Source organism: Podarcis cretensis (genome assembly GCF_951804945.1).
Source record: "Podarcis cretensis genome assembly, chromosome: 6".
Lineage (NCBI taxonomy): Eukaryota > Metazoa > Chordata > Lepidosauria > Squamata > Lacertidae > Podarcis > Podarcis cretensis.
The window spans coordinates 78,587,227-78,608,345 of NC_137175.1; the positions used below are offsets into that span (position 1 = coordinate 78,587,227).

At 42.9% G+C, this 21,119-nt stretch overlaps 2 protein-coding genes across 46 annotated transcripts in view; both read left to right on the forward strand.

Annotated features, from left to right (window-relative positions):
• The window catches only part of LOC307218615 (uncharacterized protein), a 70,689-nt gene extending 59,209 nt beyond the window's left edge, over positions 1-11,480 (forward strand). For 44 of the 45 annotated variants that reach the window (XM_079981123.1, XM_079981122.1, XM_079981112.1 and 41 more), the window contains 7 exons: positions 20-58; positions 2,619-2,648; positions 3,022-3,129; positions 3,669-3,731; positions 5,116-5,154; positions 7,050-7,079; positions 8,854-11,480. In XM_079981123.1, the coding sequence (XP_079837249.1) occupies positions 20-58; positions 2,619-2,648; positions 3,022-3,129; positions 3,669-3,731; positions 5,116-5,154; positions 7,050-7,079; positions 8,854-8,940 (396 nt within the window). In that variant the 3' untranslated portion in view covers positions 8,941-11,480. The remainder of the gene's footprint in view (positions 1-19; positions 59-2,618; positions 2,649-3,021; positions 3,130-3,668; positions 3,732-5,115; positions 5,155-7,049; positions 7,080-8,853) is intronic. The other variant, XR_013840019.1, reaches the window with a different exon arrangement.
• Positions 11,481-15,208: 3,728 nt separating this feature from the next.
• SLC35A3 (solute carrier family 35 member A3) overlaps positions 15,209-21,119 on the forward strand; it is a 30,172-nt gene continuing 24,261 nt past the window's right edge. Inside the window, exon 1 of the mRNA XM_079981957.1 lies at positions 15,209-15,316. The gene's annotated coding sequence lies outside the window, so the exon portion shown is untranslated. The remainder of the gene's footprint in view (positions 15,317-21,119) is intronic.

Consider the following 21,119-nt stretch of genomic DNA (forward strand, 5'->3'; position numbering starts at 1 on the left):
TTTGTTTTTGCAAATATAGAGCTCATCATACGCCGGAGGCAGGCAACCTGGTGGACAGGTAAGCATTTTCTCATTACCATGCTTGTAAATTGCATACCCAGGCGGACACCCCCCCAGCCCCGAGAGACCACCAGAAGGAACGTGACAACGTGTTATGGGATTAAAAATTGGCCACAACTTTATTAAACCTTTCAGACGTAGGAAGACCTTGGCTTAGGCATTGGGCGTGTATCCCTCCCAGCCCCCCAGCCGGGGGAACTGGGGCTTTTCAGGGTGAATGGGATATGGGAGGGTGCACAGCAAGACGCTTGTGTATGCTGGCAGCCCACCCCATATCCCTGTTTACTGACAACATTTCAGTGTATGGCCAGAGACTCCCATATACAAACCCCTTTAAGAGGTGAAATATACTTGGAGTCAAGAGTGGATTTCATGCTCTTTATTCAGCTCATAGTGGTGAGGAGGAATGGAAGTTCCTCCAGAATGTCTGCTTTATATACATTATTTACACAATGGGCCCCACGTGATTGGCTAATTCCAGGATTCTCCTGTAGGCCAATCAGGTTGCGGATTCACTTCCACCTGGAGCTGGATTGGGTGGCTCCTGTGGACCAATCAGACTGCGGATTCACTTCCCCCTGGAGCTGGATTGGGTGGCTCCTGTGGACCAATCAGACTGCTGCATTCTGGATCCTATTGTTCTAGGACCAATCAGACTGCTGCATTCTGAATCCTATTGTTCTAGGACCAATCAGACTGCTGCATTTTGGATCCTATTCAACTCAGTACATAACACCCCTCCCCTCTAAGTTCCAGTCCTGCCCGGGAGGTTGCATTCATAGTCCTCAAGGTATGCTGGCCTCAGTACATAACAAGAGGGAACCCTGGAATCGCCATGGGGGGGGGGGAGTCACCACTTCATGCCCCCCCCATTTAGGAAAGACAGACTAAAGGATTCCGCCCAAGGCCTAAAACCGCCAAAGTTGTGACGAATTGCTGCGGGGAAGACAAAACCTGCCAATGCAAGGAAATTCCTTTCCAGCTCTTCAACAGCAACCACTGAACAGCACCCGCTGAACAGGAAGGAAAATGGTTAACCTGCAAAATAGCATTAAACAAAGGGTGGGTGAAGTTCCAGAGCCAATCACATGGTTGCTGCCAGCTCCGCCTCCTATTTAAGCAGCTGGCCCCGCCTTCCTGCAGGGCTGATTGGCTAACTGAGGTTTGGCAGGAACCTCCAAGGACTAGCACAGGGAGGCAGGCCAGCCCAACCAGCTGGTGGGTCCCAAATGGGCCGTGGTGCCGTGTGCGGTCCCGCAAAGGGCGCCCACAAAGAAGGGTGTGAGCGCTCATTGCATGCCAGCTGAATGTACCTGAATTTTTAAGAAAACAGACCCTGTGCAAAAAAGGTTTGCTATCTAATGTAGACAATGCAACAGAAATGAAATACAAAGAAGAATATCAAAACCAAAACCTTAGCAATGTTCGGAAAATGCATCTTGGAAGAACTAAGAGCTGAAGTTTTAGGGTTAATAATAATAATAATAATAATAATAATAATAATAATAATTTTATTATTTATATCCTACCCATCTTGCTGGGTTTCCCCAGTCACTCAGGGTAGCTTACAACACATAAAAAATTGTAAAACTTTAAACATTTTAAAATTTCCTGATACAGGGTTGTGTTTCGTAAAGAATCATTGATCAATCTCAATTCACACAAAATTCCTCCATAAAAACGGCATTCTAGTAAGATCTTTTTTTAAAAAAATAATTTTTATTAATTTTCCAATTTTAATAGAAAACAATAGCAACATAAGAACATCAACAAAAGCAAACAAACACACAAATGTAATTTCTTAACCTCATTTTCATAAGCCTCCTTTCTCAGACTTCCCCATACCTCACCTTTTTTGCATCCTTATTTTAAAGTTTTCCAGCAACCCTTTAGTTAAATTTAAACTTATTACTTTTCTCAATTTCTCCTTACGTCATCAAACAGTTTCAGCTGCAATTCTGCATCTTCCTTCCCCATGACATTTTAGCACTCCTCAATTTTGTAACAGTCCTTAAGATATACTTTAAACTTCTTCCAGTCCTCCTCCACCGTCTCTTTCTCTTGGTCACGGATTCTGCCAGTCATTTCCGCCAGTCCCATAAAGTCAATTACTTTCGTCTGCCATTCTTCCAGTGTGGGTAGTTCTTGTGTCTTCCAATACTTTGCTAGAAGGATCCTTGCTGCTGTAGTGGCGTACATAAAAAAGATCTTATCCTTCTTTGACACCAATTGGCCGACCATGCCCAAGAGAAATGCCTCTGGTTTCTTATAAAAAGTACACTTAAGTACCTTCTTATAAATCATTTCCCAGAAGGCCTTAATCTTTGGGCAGGTCCACCAAAGGTGAAAGAAGGTCCCTTCAGTCTCATTACATTTCCAACATTTATTATTGGGCAAATGATAAATCTTCGCAAGCTTGACTGGAGTCATGTACCACCTATAAATCATTTTCATAATATTTTCTCTTAGGGCATTACATGCCGTAAATTTAATACCGGTGGGGCATTCTAGTAAGATCGCTAAAGAAATATGACAAATGTTTTGTGTTTTCTTTTCAGCCTGGGTGTTATTGTCCGGGTGGAATGACTGTAAGTACCCATTGCCTGCTGTATTCATTTTTATGTTTTGGAAGCCATATGAGATGGATGCATTTGTTTGTGTGTGTTTGTCTATTTATGAATGAACTATTTTCCCAAACTCCTGTTTTCTGCAGCATGAGTACAGCTAATTCTTTTGTGGTTGCCCACCTAATCTCTTGTGTGTACTGTTTCAGTTATTAAATGTTTGAGGCTAGTCTGTTGTGGCATATATTTTAAACATATCTATATTACCCTTAAAAGATATGAACAAATGGCATTATTTCTAAGTAATTGTCCTTCTGACCCCATATAGGGACAAGGAATAAACTTCAACCACATTAATTGCATTAAAAACCTGCCTTTTGTGTTGTTGTTTTTACAGGGTTCTCAATCAGGAAGTAGCCAGTATGGTGGCAGCCAAGGCGGCCAATACGGCCAATATGGCCAATATGGCGGCAACAATCAATATGGTGGTGGACGATATGGACAAGTAAGGAACAATTCTCAACAGAATTTACATTTAGGAGCTTGTGAAATATTTTTGTTTTTCAAAAAGCAGCCTTAAAGCCCTTGAGTTCAGGGCTATTTTGTGGGGTAACCAATTTCAGTGTGCCAATTTTGTGCAGCTAGTAGTCGTGGAGATTGAAACCTAGAGGCACCCATATTGTGCCTGTATCCCTTTCAACTTTGAATAATATTGGGGGAGAGGGGTTGCATTGAAAAACTTCTACAGAGGCAATGGATTATACCCTCTCCCCCAGTGCAAAAAGAGAAACAGGAGCTCCAGTCACAGTACTCCAACATTATTTAGTTTGGCCTATATATGGAGCTTTTTTCTTTTTTACGTGAGTGGTGGATAAAATCAGAGCTTTCCTTTACAGGATTGTACCAAAATGGTGGAAACCAAAGTAGCCAGCATGGTGGTGGACAAGACAAAAATTTTCTCTACAGCATTAACAAATAAAATATTGGTGTTTACATTTTTAATATATATATTTATTTATTTTCTCATTTCTGTTTTGATTCTAGGGTTACCCCTATGGAAGTAGCCAGTATGGTGGCGGACGGCTAGGCAGCCAATATGGTGGATATGTAAGGACTGTTTAACAAATGTATTTGTTATTTATAAGTACCAATAAACATTGTAGAACTAACTTCTCAGTAAATCATCATGGAGCCATGCTAAATTGCTTTGTCCTCTCAATATGATATGGCAATGTGCTTTATGCTTTTCAGAGCCGAGACAAAATTTATCAGAAGACATTTTTTCTGAGGAAGTTTTGGAGATTTTTCTTTTTCTCACCCTCAGAGAAAAATAAGGCAGCTTTCTCACAATACCCTCACTATTTTTTGTTGCCACTGCCCTGTCCCCCTCACAGTGCCACAGAATTCTGCTAGGTCTTGCATGTTGTTTGAAGGATTCAAAATGGCGGGCAGGATGTCAACATGATTGCTGCTCCTTCCAATGGCAGCAAAGAAAGCAAAGCTGCCCGTCACTCCTAATCTTTCCCAGTTACAGTGAAACTCAACAGGCCTAGCCAGTGCTTCATGAGAACCGAATGTGAAATTGGGCAACAAAAGGGTTTTAAGGCAGATACACCTATATTCCTCAGCAGACAAGTAGGCATGGCAGTAGTTCTCTCAGGGTAGAAAGTTTGAAAACACTTAATTCATTTGGATTTCAAGCCTATGTCATCCTTATGAAATAACCGGCTGTACAAAGAGTCCAATAATGCACATGAAGGGTTGTTAGAAGGGTTGTCAGTAGAACAGCATTACAGGATAGTGGATCTTATAGCATAGTAGTGTATGAGCCTGTTCTACTGATGAAGCCTAGGATGGCGAAACAAGGCTAATATTCCAGAAATCCTTGTCTTTAGACTCTGTGAAAGGATTCTGTGGAACTGTAACAACCCTTCATGTGGATTATTGGACTCTTTGAACAGACAGTTGGAATAGATGGACCTTATGCATGAACTGACTTAGAGAATGAACTGATCCACTGGGTCTTCTGCATTTTTCGTTGAACTTTATGAGACTTCCGTTGAAATCTACAAATTGATACAGTGAATAGTATACCTCATTTATTCAAAAGTACAGTCGGTTATGTCTTGTGTGTTTATTGAGTATGTTTCACGTAACCATAGGTTTGTTGTTGTTGTTTTGCTATCCTTATGAAGTAGGCTTTCGCCTGCTCTTTCAAAATATGTGACTAAATACTTTTAAAACCAAAGAGTATTTACACACTGGTGCTGAGAAGCGAGGGAGAATCCTATATCTGCTTATCTGGGAGTATACTCCATTGAACCCAATGGCGCTTTCTTCTGAGTTTACATTTCTAGGATTGTTTTGTAACCTTGGTTAGAATCAGTGGCCAATGTTCACAAGGAGGACCATAACTGAGTAGGTGATTCCTCCACCCCAGCCGGATAGTAGCGCACGTTTTCTAGATTTAATGGGTTTCTCATTTTTACAGGGTTCACCATACGGAAGTAGGCCATATGGTTCCAACAAGGTAAGCAGCCTTTCTGCATTAGCTTTTAATCTTCTTCTTGGCTTGGAGAGCATTTCTAAAAGTATATATATGACTTTGAAAGTATCAGCAAAGCTCCTAAATAGTCCGGGACTGTAATCAATCATGAAGCACTCGACCCAGTATTAAAACTGGTTTATTGCATGTCAAGGCCCCCCAGGACACCCCCAAATAAAGACACAGTTCACACAACATTTTTGTTTTGGTTTTTGGCATAATTTTGGCCACAACTTTATTGAATTACAGTATGGGAGTGGTTGCTTAGGCATTGGTTAGCGACTGTCTGTTCCCACATAGAGGTAGGAACAGAACTGACAAGCGCAAGCCTGTGGAAGTCAGTAAGGGTAAAGATTTTGGGGGAGCGAATAGAGCTGGGCGCCAGGCTCTCACCTCTCCCCAAATGCTCCCAGGGGCTCTTGCTTGGCCCTAGCCCCTTGCCAGGGGTTCGGACAAGAGCAGGGCGGGCCCCTGGATTCTTTTACCAGAATACCCTTGCAGCAGCAGCATTGGAGGGGCAGGCACAGCCAACCACATCCCCTCTACCAACCAAAATTAACCAATGCCTAACCGCAACCTTACAAGTTGTGACGATTTGCTACGCAGTAGGCAAAAAACCAAATGGCACCAGCCAATCAGCCAAATGGTAAAAATTCCTACCAGGCCCCCGCTCCAAAAGCAGATGACCCCATGACAGGCATAGCAAGGTCAGCACGAACAAACCCTAAATATAGGGAGGGTGGGCAGGTAATCCGATGTGCGCAGCGAAACGCTGCGCACAGGGAATAAATAGCACCCCATCAATCAAACAATTCTGCAACATTAAATTCTCCCCAGCAACAATTGGAGGTGCCCAATCAAATTCGTGGCCATCCATACTAACCCGCCCAGCAACAGGGGATGTCATGGTTGCCCCCACCGCAACATGTGCTCTTCATGAAGGAGAACTCGCTTTATCATGTGCTGTGATATTTTCACAAGTTAACACTAATAGCCTAATCCGATATATCTCTACACAAAAGTAAAAGGTAAAGGTACCCCTGCCCGTACGGGCCAGTCTTGACAGACTCTGGGGTTGTGCGCCTATCTCACTTAAGAGGCCAGGGGCCAGCGCTGTCCGGAGACACTTCCGGGTCACGTGGCCAGCGTGACATCGCTGCTCTGGCGAGCCAGAGCCGCACACGGAAACGCCGTTTACCTTCCCGCTGGTAAGCGGTCCCTATTTATCTACTTGCACCCGGAGGTGCTTTCGAACTGCTAGGTTGGCAGGCGCTGGGACCGAGCAGCGGGAGCGCACCCCGCCGCAGGGATTCGAACCGCCGACCTTTCGATTGGCAAGCCCTAGGCGCTGAGGCTTTAACCCACAGCGCCACCTGCGTCCCACACAAAAGTAAGCTTGACTGAATTCAGTGGGATTTACTTCCTAGTAAGTGTGCTTAGAATTGCTGCCTAAAATACAGTGTACACTTTCATGGGAGTTGTCGGCCTTTAATTCTGCCAGACTTCTTCACAAATAAACAAGTATAGGAATGTGCCGCAAGTCTGTGATCGTGTGTATTCTTAAAGAGTAAATTTTGTTGAACAATCTGCATGGTTGCAGTTTTCTATGCCCTTACAGAAGAAAGTGCCTTGCTTCTGTGTAGGAATGCTGCCAAACTCCTCCTTGGCAAAAATCTGTGCCACATCTTAGAAATCTGGAGGGAACTGTGTTTCAATAAGAAAAGGGGAAATTCTGGGCTCTGGAGGTCCCATCCTGAGCCAGAGGCTCCTAGGCTATGCACAGAAAGGCCTCTGCACCTTGAGGCTATATGAGGACTTACTATGAATGTGCCGAAGCTGAGTTGCTGAAATAATTTGCACTCATTTCCCCCCTTCTGCAGGGTTTTCAAAGCAATCAGGCTCCTCACTCTGTAAGTACACTGTTTTCAGAACATTTACAGCCCCCCTTCCTTATTTCTGTTAAATGACAATGGCCATGTTCAAAATTATACTGTGAACAATATTGGATGGTATTGAGTTGGTGGCATAGACTAGAAATGTGCATTGATCTTTTTGTGCAACTTTTGGTTGACTGCCACATCTGGGCGCCTTCTTCTTCTTCTTCTTCTTCTTCTTCTTCTTCTTCTTCTTCTTCTTCTTCTCCTCCTCCTCCTCCTCCTCTTCCTCTTCCTCTTCCTCTTCTAACAATGCTTTGAAGTGATGCACTGGAGTCTAAGGGAGCAGACACCTTTTTCTCTCTCTTGTATATCCACCCAATGTATGTGTACAGTAGAAATGTGGATTGGGTTTTTCAAAGGGAGGGTGCAGGAGAGGGAAGTGGACCCTCCCTTTCTTCCACACTCCAGGTATTTTCTCCACTTCCAATTCACTTCTAGTATCAGAGCTGCATAGGGAGAAAATTACTTGCAGCAACTGACAAGAAGAGGAAAAGGCAAGAGAGGAGGAGGATTCAAAGTCCCTCTCCTGCCTGCTCCTTTTACTGTTAAAATTAGTCACACACACCGCTTTGTATTTAAATGGAAGTTTTCACATATCTTTTGTTCGAAAAGGGTTCTTATCGCACCTTGTAAAAATTACAGTCCTGTTAACATTTTGTAGTTGGACTTTAGCCAAAGGATCCTAAGTCATAGGATTAAAGGATGGGTTATCAGGAAGGTAAATAGTGAAGTACCCTTAGGACTTGTCCAGAGACTGATGCTATTTAATCTCAGGCATCGTAATGCAGTGGCAGAATGGACTGTACCACTGCGTTCTGAAGGTGGTGCGTGCCATTTTTTGAAAGTTTCCCACAAGTTCACTGCAAGCAAAACAAAAACCTAGGATGTGAGGGAGAAAGGTTTTATCCTGGCCTCTTCTCTGTTTGAAATTTCCACTTTCAAGTACATGTTTGGGCTATTGCTTTTTAACATAGGGAAACACTTAACGATTTTGATGCTTCCACTGGCAGTCTGAAGCGGTACAGTTCATTCTGCCGCCTCATGAGCAGACAAGGCCTTATTCATAAATGATGTGCAGTCAGGTGGTCGGGTTTGTGGATGCCACCAAATCGTTTGCGATGGTGGGAATCCAAACAGATTGCGAAACCTTCCAAATGGAGCTCTCCAAACAGGGGAATGGGCAACAAAATAAATGCCCACCAAAATTCAGTGGAAGAAAGGGCCAAGGGATTCACATTGTGGCCAATAGGCACTGAAAGGATCTGTGACTCCCCAGCAAAGGTAGTTTACTTTAAACATCAATTCATTGTGTGCCAGCCATGAAACATGCATATTTTATGATGCAAATTACTAGCGGAAGGGATTGAAAATAAAAAATGATGAGTGCCATAATGCCATTATAGAAGTCTCTTGCTTGTGCGCATTAGGAATACTGTGTGCTAGGAAGAGCTAGAAAAAGGTGCAGAAAACGACTACTGCCCAAATGACCAAGCAATTAAAGCACTTTCCTATGAGGAAAGGCTCAGGTTGCATTCTTAGGCCTACTGACTTAAGAGTAAGCCTCACTGAACCTAATTGAGAGAAATCATGTATAGAACTGCTGTAATGTGTTGTGGGGCATTTTTGTATGGGGTAAATATGAGGGCTGAAAGAGGTTTCTACAACTATGCAGAAAGGGAATTTTTTCACTGCCTCACAATACTAGAAACCGATTCTAGAGTTATTATATATGTGTGTTCTTTTGCAGGACGCTTCTGGCAAACAACCGATCTTCAGCTTGATACTTTTCAGTGTTCTCGCACCTCTACTATCTCTTATTCAATGGATGATCTAAACTTCTGAAGCCATACCAATAAGGAAGATTGGCATCTTCAACAGAATATTTTCTATATGAAACGATTGAGTCGAATTTATGGACTGATAAAACATTTATTCCCCCCCCATCCCCACCCCTGGGTTAACTATGCAATAGGTCATGACACTGACTCTTCTTGTCTCTTTATTTTCATAGCAGAGCTTCATATGCGTCGTATGAAGTAGGGATATTAATTGCAAGAAATATGATGTTTTATTTGCTTCCTCTGCATTTGCTCTAAGCAGGATTCTATTCGTTCTAAAGAATTTGGGAGTTATAGGTGACAATCCATTTAGTAACAATAGTAATAATAATAATTTTATTATATATACTCCGCCCATCTGGCTAGGTTTCCCCAGCCACCCTGGGCAGCTTACAGCACATAAAAAATTGTAAAACATTAGGCATTAAAAATTTCCCAATACAGAATTGCCTACAATAGGCTAGGCCTATTGTTATCAAGAGAATTAAACATATTTTAAAATGTTGTCTTGTGGTCCTAGAATAGTGATAACTCCCACATGCCAAGACCCCTAAATGGATGTATAGAATGGTAATAATACAAACCTTTGGCAATACACCTTAATTTTCAGAAAGTGACCCACAGTAAGATAACAAGGATGATTATCCTCAGTGAATTTATAGTAATCAGCCTAGAGATTACGAAAGAGAAACTATTCTTGCAGTGAATATCTCAACATTCCCTCTTCTTCATAAGCACAATTATGTTAGACCTTTATGATGATTATAAGAGAATAAAGATAAGCTATATTCAATTTCAAATAGATGCACGGATTTAAATAACCAGGAACCACTCACAAGCTTGAGCATTCCTATATTCATACAAATAGCTATGACATCAAGGCTTTTACTGATGGGGTGAGCTTGTGCTGGATGCACAAATTAAAATTCCACAATGTTTCTGTAAATCCCCTCTTGCCCAACTTGCCTTCCGAAGGCCAAGCAAAATGGCCACAATAATATGGAGCAAAAGTTGATTGATTCTGTCCTGCTCAAAGCTAGCAATTACATCCTGTCCCAGCTTTTTGGTGGTGCCCTCTCTTCACTAGAGCTACAGTCATTACTTGGTATCTCCAGCCAGCTCTGGTGGATCAACTCTAGCTCCTCCCTAAGTTACCAGTTGCCAGCTAGCCTACAACGTAGTTATAATTTTTGTTTTTGTTTTAAATCAGCCCCATCCAGTCTGTAACTCCAAAAGGCTTGCCTTTCAGACACCTCTCAAGCAGGGATGAGGACATACATTTTGAGAAGGCTTGTTCTAAAATTACAAATGTTTGGGTTATTTTTTTTTTATTTAAAAACAACAACACCCACCCCTACTTGTGGATCCCCCCCCCCTCAATGAACAGACTCTTAGAGAGAAATGTGATAGCATCACATACAGTATGTACCAGGTACACTAGTGATGATCTAAATTAAAAATGTTTATTACATTGCCTCCGACCCACTAATACAATGGAGTGGTGTGTTTTTTTCTGCAACAGCATGCTTTGTGTTTGCATATAACTTTTTTAAAGGTTTCAGAAATTTAAGACCACTTAAATTCCTGTCATCTTTAGTATAACATGTCCTTAAACTTAGAAACGGCATAGGGATTTTAAAATGGGCCTTTTGTTTCAATAGAATTAGGACAACACATCATTATGCATAATTCAGTTAAGACAGTCTATTTGCAATTAAATTAGTGTGTTTATTAAGCACATCCAGAATCAGAATTCAGCAGTGCTTTAAGGGGGATCAAACCCTAACTCTACTGTTGTTGTTTTTTAATCCCACTTCAAGTATCTCAGATTATAAAAGTACAAAGAGTTTCTCAAAGTGTATGTTCATAGGACCCCGCTTATTTTTATGGTTGTTAAGTTGTTTTGAATTGTTTTTCATGTTGTGTTTTAATGCTCTTGAGACCTTAGAGTGAAGGGCAGGAAATAAAAAATAAAATAAACAATAGGTGTTTATTTTATTGGGTGTTGTTCATAGCTCAAAATCAGAATTCAGGACATTCTAAACAATACTACATGGCTTTTGAAGTCCTTATTGTAACATCCCTAAAGCAGGAACCTCTATGACACTTTAGAAGCTATAAAATACAAGAGAGAGGATTTGGGTTGAGCCTAAACTCCATTAAAATTCTATGGACCTTTGGTAGTCAAATAATTAACTGTCAGGAAAGGGTTTTTCAGTCTCACTCTTAAGCCAGTCTCACTTGAGAGGAATTGATGGACTCAAATTACTTAAGTCCATTGTGATTTCAATGGTTCTACTCTAAGTAACCATGGCTGCCTCCGCTAGTGTTCACATGTGCCTAACCCTTTAAAGCTTGCATCATTGTTTTACATAGCTTGTGGCAAAAACACATTTTTTTCTCAAATAAGGCTTTTAGGATTCTGTTCAAAACCAATTGATAGATACAACTTCGAAAGGTCTTTAGGATGTAATATACTGTTCATTTGAATAGGTATTAAATTGTTCTAATAAATTTATTATTGGTTTCATACGAACTGCCGTGCCTTTGCAATTTGTTGTTCTATTTTCAGTAACTGAATTTGAGAGACTGAAGAAGCCAGTTTACGTAGGTTTCATAAAGTTTATGCTTGGGAACATAAGCTAGATATTCTGGCTATATGTTGAATCGGGAATGCCTAAAGGTTTATTTAAGGGAATCTGGTGCTTTAGGGAAACTAAGGGAATCTGGTGCTTTCAGATAGCTGGAAATAGACACCAAAGCAACATAGATGGAGAAGTAGGAAGGAATGATGAACATGAATCAAAGATATCCCTTTGCCAAAATGACAGACTGACGTTGTTGTTTTGTATACACCACCGAATAAATAAATAAATGAATGTTTCAGTAGAATGGCTGAAATGCAGCTGGGGGTGAAACCTTTGAATAATTGTGCAGATAAGTCCGTCTTTAAATTTTTATAAGATAAGAATACAATTTTAAGTGCTCATCAACAAATCCAATATTTAAAATTCCACTAGGGAATTTTGTGGCCAGGGTAAAAAAGGTAAAGGTACCCCTGCCCGTACGGGCCAGTCTTGACAGACTCTGGGGTTGTGCGCCCATCTCACTTAAGAGGCCAGGGGCCAGCGCTGTCCGGAGACACTTCCGGGTCACGTGGCCAGCGTGACATCGCTGCTCTGGCGAGCCAGAGCCGCACACGGAAACGCCGTTTACCTTCCCGCTGGTAAGCGGTCCCTATTTATCTACTTGCACCCGAGGGTGCTTTCGAACTGCTAGGTTGGCAGGCGCTGGGACCGAACGACGGGAGCGCACCCCGCCGCAGGGATTCGAACCGCCGACCTTTCGATCGGTAAGCCCTAGGCGCTGAGGCTTTTACCCACAGCGCCACCTGCGTCCCTGCTTGTGGCCAGGGTAGTTCTATGTAAATGAACATTAAATTTACAGATGGTTGGCCACAATATAGCTTCCATTGCTGAAAGCATTTATTAGCACCTTTCATCTGTGGGTCCAGAATTGGCCTCCACAGTCACTTACGGACTCACTGTTAAGACCGTGTTCATGGAAAACAATCTCACTCGGCTACGAGTGAATGCCAAAGAAGAAGAACCTTCATTCATAGCATCTCAAGACAAAGCCAGCCACACAGACTGCTTCACAGATACAGTGGTACCTCGGGTTAAGTACTTAATTCGTTCCGGAGGTCCGTACTTAACCTGAAACTGTTCTTAACCTGAAGCACCACTTTAGCTAATGGGGCCTCCTGCTGCTGCTGCGCCACCGGAGCACGATTTCTGTTCTCATCCTGAAGCAAAGTTCTTAACCTGAAGCACTATTTCTGGGTTAGTGGAGTTTGTAACCTGAAGCGTATGTAACCCGAGGTACCACTGTAAACAGTTTTAAAGAGGGCATTGTACATTCCACACTGGGGACCACACTGCAGCAAATACTACACTAACAGTCTACCATGAGAAGAGGACCTTAGTGCCATGTATAAATTCATATTTATATCCAGTACCAGAGACATACTGGTACAGTGGTACCTCAGGTTACATATGCATCAGGTTACATACGCTTCTGGTTACAGACTCCGCTAACCCAGAAATAGTGCTTTAGGTTAAGAACTTCAGGATGAGAACAGAAATAGTTCTCTAGCTATTATCTCCTCCGGAATGAATTAAGTACTTAACCTAAGGTACCACTGTACATAACATTCTGTAAAGTCACACAAAATATATTACCATTCTGTGCATCTAGTCAGAAAAGAGACATAATGGAACCGGCATGGACACACAATTCTCTGTTTGTGGCTGTGGCTTCATCATTGTCTTCACTTTTCACTTGCTACACCTGCCACTCCCAAATATTCTTCAGAGAATATGAGTTAAGGAAGAACTCAGGGTTCTTGTTTCAGAAACAGAAACTTAATAGCATTCAAAGAGAGCGCAATAGGCCTTTAAAAGAAGAGAAACATACCCATAGGCCTTATGAATCTGGAATTGCAAGCAATGAACAGGAAAAGCCAGTTTGGCACCATTATAATGCCCAGGACTTGACCTGCTTACATACTTTGACTTGCTTTACCAGAAAGAACAACTATGTTAGGAACTTGCACAACGGCTACTGAAAATGTTATTCATAATTACCAACCCCTGTGACACATGGTAGTTTCCAAAGACACAATGGGATCATACTGGACGCTCGCAAAGTTTTTATTAACATGCTTTCAGCTGTTTGCAGTTCAGCTTGACAGTTCACTCTTTGCTTTTGAATTTTCAGACAAGATATCAAAAGCAAATTTATGAAGCCCTTGGTGGGCTGCCATTCATGGTGGGTGGGGTGCATTTTGCTTGAATGATCACAGATATGCAGGTCTATCTTAGGTGGTGGGAAGGCAAATGTTATTTGGAAGATCCTGGCTACCTGCCGTGTCTCACAAATATTGTGAGCACAAAATTTAAACAATGTCCTTTATAGTTTGTTATAAGAAAAATACTGCTCCCTTTCCCTTATGGGGTATCTAAGAGCCGATACAGATTCCTTAAGTAGGTTCTCTATTGATAGGAGAAAATAACAGAGGCCAACCAGGGAATATTGAGAAGCAAAGAAGCTAGTAAGCATGATGTTTATTAAACTGTTGCAACAGAGTCCCCTGCTCACCCCATGCAGGGAGGGCGGAGAGGAACCTAGAACAATGGTGTTCAAGCTCTTATCTAGACATTTGAAAATTGCCTCCCCTGTAGCTCAAGACCACCCCGCAAAACATCATACATACCATACATCACAGAAGGGGAGGTCTACAGCAGAAAACCTGTCTGCCAGGATACCTGATAATGGTCACTGATTGCTTTTACCTAGGCATCCTGGCCATTCTTTTGTTCCTGAATCCAGGTCACAGGCTCACCCTTTTCATACACAGACACGCCCTTAAGACAGGATTTATGAGCAAAGAGACAATGAGGAAGCTTTCCCATTTTCTTCCTCCTTGCAGAGAAACATTTCAGGTCCATTGGGGAGAGTCAAAATGGTTTCAGGACTGCTCTCCTGTACTGTTTCAGACACATAGTTTAATATACTGTCCTTATGTATGTGTTTGCCTTGTAAATTTATGAACATATGATTTATATACTGTATAGACCTTAGAATTCCTATAACACTGTTATTGAAAGTTACCCATTCTCATGTAGAAGAAAAAGAGAGATAATGTTTAACATGAAGGAGAACATGGTTAAATAATAATAATAATAATAATAATAATCAACAACTGTGAGAGAAGTTACAGATAGGTAGCCGTGTTGGTCTGCCATAGTCAAAACAAAATAAAAAAATTCCTTCCAGTAGCACCTTAAAGACCAACTAAGTTAGTTCTTGGTATGAGCTTTGGTGTGCATGCACACCAAAGCTCATACCAAGAACTAACTTAGTTGGTCTTTAAGGTGCTACTGGAAGGAATTTTTTTCTTTTGTGTGAGAGAATATAGGCTTATAGCACCATAAATCTGTCCCAGGACTGTGCATGGCACTTGTAAAAAGGGGTGGAAGAGGTGGGCCAGGGCGAGGGGTGCCTGCTGCCCTCCGCTCGCTTCCAGCCCCTCAGCCTCCTTTCCCCGGCCCTGCGGAAAGCTTCTCCCGCCCGCACTCCGGGGGTTCCCCGGGGGAAGTTCGCCCTGGAGGAGCGCGGGGCTTGGGCAAGAGGCCTCGGAGAAAGGAAGGGCCGTCCGGGGCGCTGGGAACCGAGCGGGCGGAGCCGCGGCTGCAGCCGGAGCGTTGTCGGGGCGGGACCGGGAGTGGATGGCGGCGGCGGCGGCGGCGGCTGGTGGGGGGGAGAAAGCAGCACCCGGAAGGGAAGCGCGCCAGGCTCCCCGCGCGGCAGGTGAGGATGGGAAGCGAAGGAGACCCGGGCGGGAAGGCAGGGCAGCTCCTCGCCGAGGGAGGCAGCGGGAGGAATCGGGACCCGGAGGGGATGCGAAGCTGGAGGAGGCGGGGCTCTTCGGGGTGGGGGCGGCTTGGCTTTCAAGCACCCCCCACCCCATCCCCGAGGGATTGGGCTCCCCCACCGAACGCCGGTGGTCCCTCCGAGCATGTGCAGAGTGCCGCCCCGCCCAACCGCAGCCAGAAGCAGCCAGCCCGTTCTCGGCCGTGCCTGACGCTTTGGGATCGCGGCGAGGAAAGGAAAGTTTCGTGTTCTCTCCTTCGCCTTGCGCATTGCCCTCAGGAGTCCCTCGAGGAGCTTTGATTTTTTTGTTCCAGGATAAAAGATGGGCTTTTTAGCTGGGAGGCAGCTCTCAGTCGGTGATGCATGAGGCCCTTGATCTCAGGGTGAAGGGTTCAAGTCAAAGAATTCCGCGCCGCAGGGGGGTTGGACTAGATGACCCCCGAGGTCCCTTCCAACTCTGCAGTTCTGTGATTGGTGCAGTGGGTCAACGTGTCTGGCTGTTGGGGGTTTGAGGCTACCCAGGGACCGCTGTGGGCTGCATTCCTGACTTGCAAGGGGGTTGGACTAGATGACCCCCGAGACCCCCTCCCACTCTGCAGCTCTGTGATTCTTGTTTTAGAAATGTCTGGCGCCAAGGAAAGCGACCACTGAGCTTAGAATTGGCTAGTTAAGCTTGAGGGTTACAAAAATTTAAGGAGACATTTGGCTCAGGGATGCATGAAGTGAAGAAACATCTTGCCATTCCTTTGTGCCTTATGCCACTCCTGGCAAATAGGTTGCCTGCTTGTTGGTGGGCTCAACTTGAAGGACTGTTGAGAAACAAATTTATTACTATTGTGCATCGAGTTCTTTGGACACTCAGATGGCCTGGATTCTAGTAACTTGTACTTTGGCAAGCGAGGAACACAGGAGACATGGCAGTTAATTAGAAACAACAGCAACTCCTCTATTGTTTTATTTAACAAATTTATGCTAGTTTGTTGCAAGCCAGGAGCATGTAGCTCAGGGGTGTAGGTAGATAAGGAACTGAATTTTGAGGGAAGATTTGAATCTTAACACTGGGAAAGATACAATGCCATTCCTTGCATATGAAAAAGACACAAATAGCCAAAACTCCCAGAATTACGACACTTGTATTAATTCAGTTTATACTGTACCTAAGGATTAATGGCACATTTGTCCAAATCTTAGGAGAAGTGCAGTGTGGTTTCACTGAGCTTTACTCTCAAGAAAATACATATAGGTGTATAGGATTGCAGCCTAAAGTTACTATGTGTACTTTACCAGCTGGCACCTATCACTATATTATAGAACGAGAAAACACGGAGTAACATTTACACAATGAAAACCTTTGTATGTACTGTGCGTGCACAGTAACAGTTAATCTGTGGAGTAATGTAAACCTATGAGGCCCAGAATTTCCTGTGTATCAGGATTCTGGTTTTGCGCTCTTCCTTATTTGATATCTGAATAGCAGCCATCTAATCACACCTTTGTGTATTCTGTCAGGGAATTTCTATTTGGCAGGGAGGAATAGAGGAGGCTGAAGATGTATCACATGTTTTACAGGTTACAGCCTGACTCTCTACATTGCCTCTTTGAAAGGTTTTCCCACACAATTGGGTTGTACAACTTCCAGAAGTATTAAAAGCATAGTGAAACAGGTTTCTCATATCCTCCCTGGTAATTGAAATTTGGTGGCGGGGGGAGACAGTGATCTTGGAAAGTATCCTAAAATATCTGTGTCTTTGTAGAATTACTATTGAAGGGAAACTGAAGGCTTAAGAAGTAGAATTTGATTTTTGATTGTTGACCAAGAACTAGAAAAAATAACAGGAGGGTGAAAGAGGATGATAAGAAATGACTCAGTGGCTTACAAAAGGAAGGCAGTGGTACAGTGGTACCTCAGGTTACATACGCTTCAGGTTACAGACTCCGCTAACCCAGAAATAGTACCTTGGGTTAAGAACTTCCCTTCAGGATGAGAACAGAAATCGTGCTCTGGCGGCGTGGTGGCAGCGGGAGGCCCCATTAGCTAAAGTGGTGCTTCAGGTTAAGAACAGTTTCAGGTTAAGAACAGACCTTCGGAACAAATTAAGTTCTTAACCCGAGGTACCACTGTACTGTTAAAGAAGGGGTGAGGTAGACAGAGAGCATATTGGGATCTACTGGCAAATCTGTGTAAGTTGCAGTAGATCTGCGTGGGTTTCCAACTCTGATTGTTTAACAATAGCAACAGCAAAATGACTTTTACAGCTCAATTAGACTGCTGAAATGAAGAAAAGTTGAAGTAACTAGGAGTGGACTCTGGTGCAAAAGAAAGTAAGCTCATTTTATGTCTCTTGCACCTGACTCTGGTTGGTAATCTTTTGATTCTAGGAAGAGACAAAATAGATTCGCAAGCCTGAACTCTGCCCACCCCTGAGTTGAAAGTCAAGCTAATAATTGCCTACAAATGTTAGTACCACTGCTACTGTCATCAGTCTTTGAAAAACACATCTACCTTTGCCAAGTGCTTTGTTAAAATAACTATGGATGAGGTTGCATCACAGCTTAAGCTGTGTGAGATTTGCGTCACACCTTGAAATGGGTGGGATACCCTTTTCTGCTTTGAGCAGTGAATAAATCTTTATTTTCATGGCTGGTGAGGTGCTTTTTAGATAGTCGTCGTGAGTATTACTACTGCTGGAAGCGTGCATTGATGTGATGTTTTGGACCACAACTTCCATCCTCTTGCAATTTAGGTTAGGTAGTATGGAACAAAGATGGGTGAGGTTAGGCGATAGCAAGTAGAACAGGAAAACTGGGGGTATTTATTCCTTCACGAATCCTGCTTTTCTGCTTGAAAAATTGCTCAAGGCACTTAACAATTGTGTTTGCGTGTTTTTAAGTGATTATACAACTTTTTTTAAAAAATACACAATCGAAACAGACAAGCAGCGGGGCAGATAAACAAGCCAAACATGACAGAATAATAAACTTGACTAGATTTCTACTACCTTCACACTATGAGACTGGAACATCAGTCTTAATTTTAAAAAAAATGCAGTCTGGTTTAGGAGAAGCTTTTGAAATACTTAAATAAGTGAAGGGTTCTGTTCTCAAAGAAATGGATACCCTGCCCCTGCCCCCCCCTCCCGATTTTCTTTTATGGCCTGCTTCAACAACTTTTGACAATGTGAAGGGGAAAGTTGTAATTCTCTGCAAAGTACCGGTACTTGCGAGTGAGGTCTGACATTGGAAATACTGAACTAGAGAGAGGTTTGAACAAACAGAACTATGTTTACATTGATGGGTGTAGACCAGGGGCCAGATCCGGCCCAAACGCCTTCTAAATCCGGCCCGCAGACGGTCTGGGAATCAGTGTGTTTTTACATGAGTAGATTGTGCCCTTTTATTTATAACGCATCTCTGGGTTTTTTGTAGGGCCTGCCTGGTGTTTTTACATGAGTAGAAAATGTGCTTCTATTTAAAATGCATCTTTGGGCTATTTGTGGGGCTAAGGAATTCGTTCATATTTTTTTTCAATATATAATCCAGCCCCCCACAAGGTCTGAGGGACAGTGGACCGGACCCCTGCTGAAAAAGTTTGCTGACCCCTGGTGTAGGCCAATGTAGTTGGTGCATGTCTGACTAGCCTTTATTCTTTTTTAAAAAAAAATAATATTTATTACTTTTAAACCTTACAAAAGAAAGAAGAAGAAAAAAGAAAAAGAAAAAACAAGACATTACAATATACACAATGCAACATTAACACATTAAACTAAACAAAACAGAACAAAAACAGTTTAAAAACATACATCATACCATTTCAATGTCTTATCCTTCATTCCCTTGTTTCCTCGACCTCCTCTCACCTCCCTTTTTGTATTCCAATTCTATTAATTGTTTCAGCAATTCCTTTCCATCTTTCTCTATTTTCTGTCTTATAATTATCTTGACTTATTTTAACCTTATTTTCCATTAATACTATAATACTTATTTATGCTTAACTCCTTATAACATTTCTACTAAAACCATATAATTTCATTCCAACATTTTTCTAACACTCATTAATTTTACAATATTTCTATAAATAAACTTTAAACTTTTTCCAATCTTCTTCCACAGTCTCTTCTCCCTGGTCTTGGATTCTGCCAGTCATTTCCGTCAATTCCATATAGTCCATCAACCTGGTGATCTTCTGTCTGAGGCTCTTAACTCTTTTCCAAGTCCCTTCTGCATGTCTTCTTCATACAGTATTTATACATGCACTTTACTTTGTCTTCTGCTGATCTTGTTCTTAATTTCCTTCCTTTGATGCTGAAGAGTAGATCTCGGGGAAGCTCCGACCTAGCAATGTTTTTATTCCTTCTCGACAGGTCAGCCAAATCTCCGTAGTTAAAACTAAAATCCAAAAGATATTTCAGGACGTGTTTCAAAATTCCTCCAAATCTGAAGGTCCCCACAACTCCAATCTCCTCCTGACCCAGGTCCAGGTCCCAAAGGTCAGTAAATCCCTGCATGAGGGGATCTATCCAACTTTCCTTCTCCAGTCCAAGCAGGGCTCCAATCCTCAAAATCTGACTTTCTCTGAATTCACTCATAGAAGGCAACAACTTATAATCATCAAATTGCCTCTGTAAAACTGGGGCTCTCTCCCTCTCCACTTGTATTACTTTAGGTTCAGCAACAACAACTTTCTCCCTCGCCTTTATTCATACCCTGAAGCATTGTGAGGAATTTAAATGGTGGCTCCAAGCTGCCCCAAGGTTGGGTCCACAGCTACCTTGACCAACTACATTCCTTCTGCAACACCCCTGTGGGGCTCAGGAGCTCAGTTACGTCACCCCTTGCCTGCAGAGCCAGAAGCCCCCTCATCCCTTTTCAAATACCCTCCCTTGTGGAGTGTTCCCCCAGCCTCCTCTCCTTGGGAGTTCTCTGGGCAGCCACTGCTGCTTCCCCTGGTCTCTGAGCTGCCCCCCCCCCCGCCCCAAAGAGAGACGCCTCCTCACATTGCCCCACAAGGGCCTGGAAAGCACCCCCTGGCCAGCCCCAGAGGCACCATTCATCTGGGGAGCTTGTAACCAGGGCTGCAGCAACAAACTTTTGGGAGGCAGAGACGCGAGAGAGAATCAGAGGATAGAGGGAAGGAAAAAGGGACAGAGGCCAGGGTTGCCTGCAGCACCCCGACCATCATTCAAGGCACCCCAGGGTGCCACAGCACCCTGGTTGAAAACCACTGGGTTAGGGGAACACTGATGATACAGCTCACCACTAGGTAACTCCATTGGGGATTGGTGAGTGTTCAACTGATGTAGGAGGGGCCCAGGGGCTGAAACTATGCCAAAGACCCAGTCAATGCTGCAGCCAGCCCAGATTTAGCCTATTATTGTAAGGTGGGCAAACACATGCAGCACACTCACAGTAATAATAATAATAATAATAATAATAATAATAATATATAAAAAATATTTTTATTTATATCCCACCCTCCCCAGCCAAAGCGGGGCTCAGAGTGGCTAATAACAGTAAAACAATACAGCATTCTAAAATCAATTGAGTACCTGAATAATCGCAGTTCCTATTTTAATTCCTAATGCCTCTATTCCATAAGGCTTAAATGTTCATAGTGCAATCCTATGCATGTCTGCTCAGGAATAGGTTCTGTTGAGTTCAGTAGGACTAGCCATAAGTGTGTTCAAGGCTGCAGGCTTTCAGCCTTAGTTTTCTAAAAGTCTCCCTTGGCTAATTTGTTCTG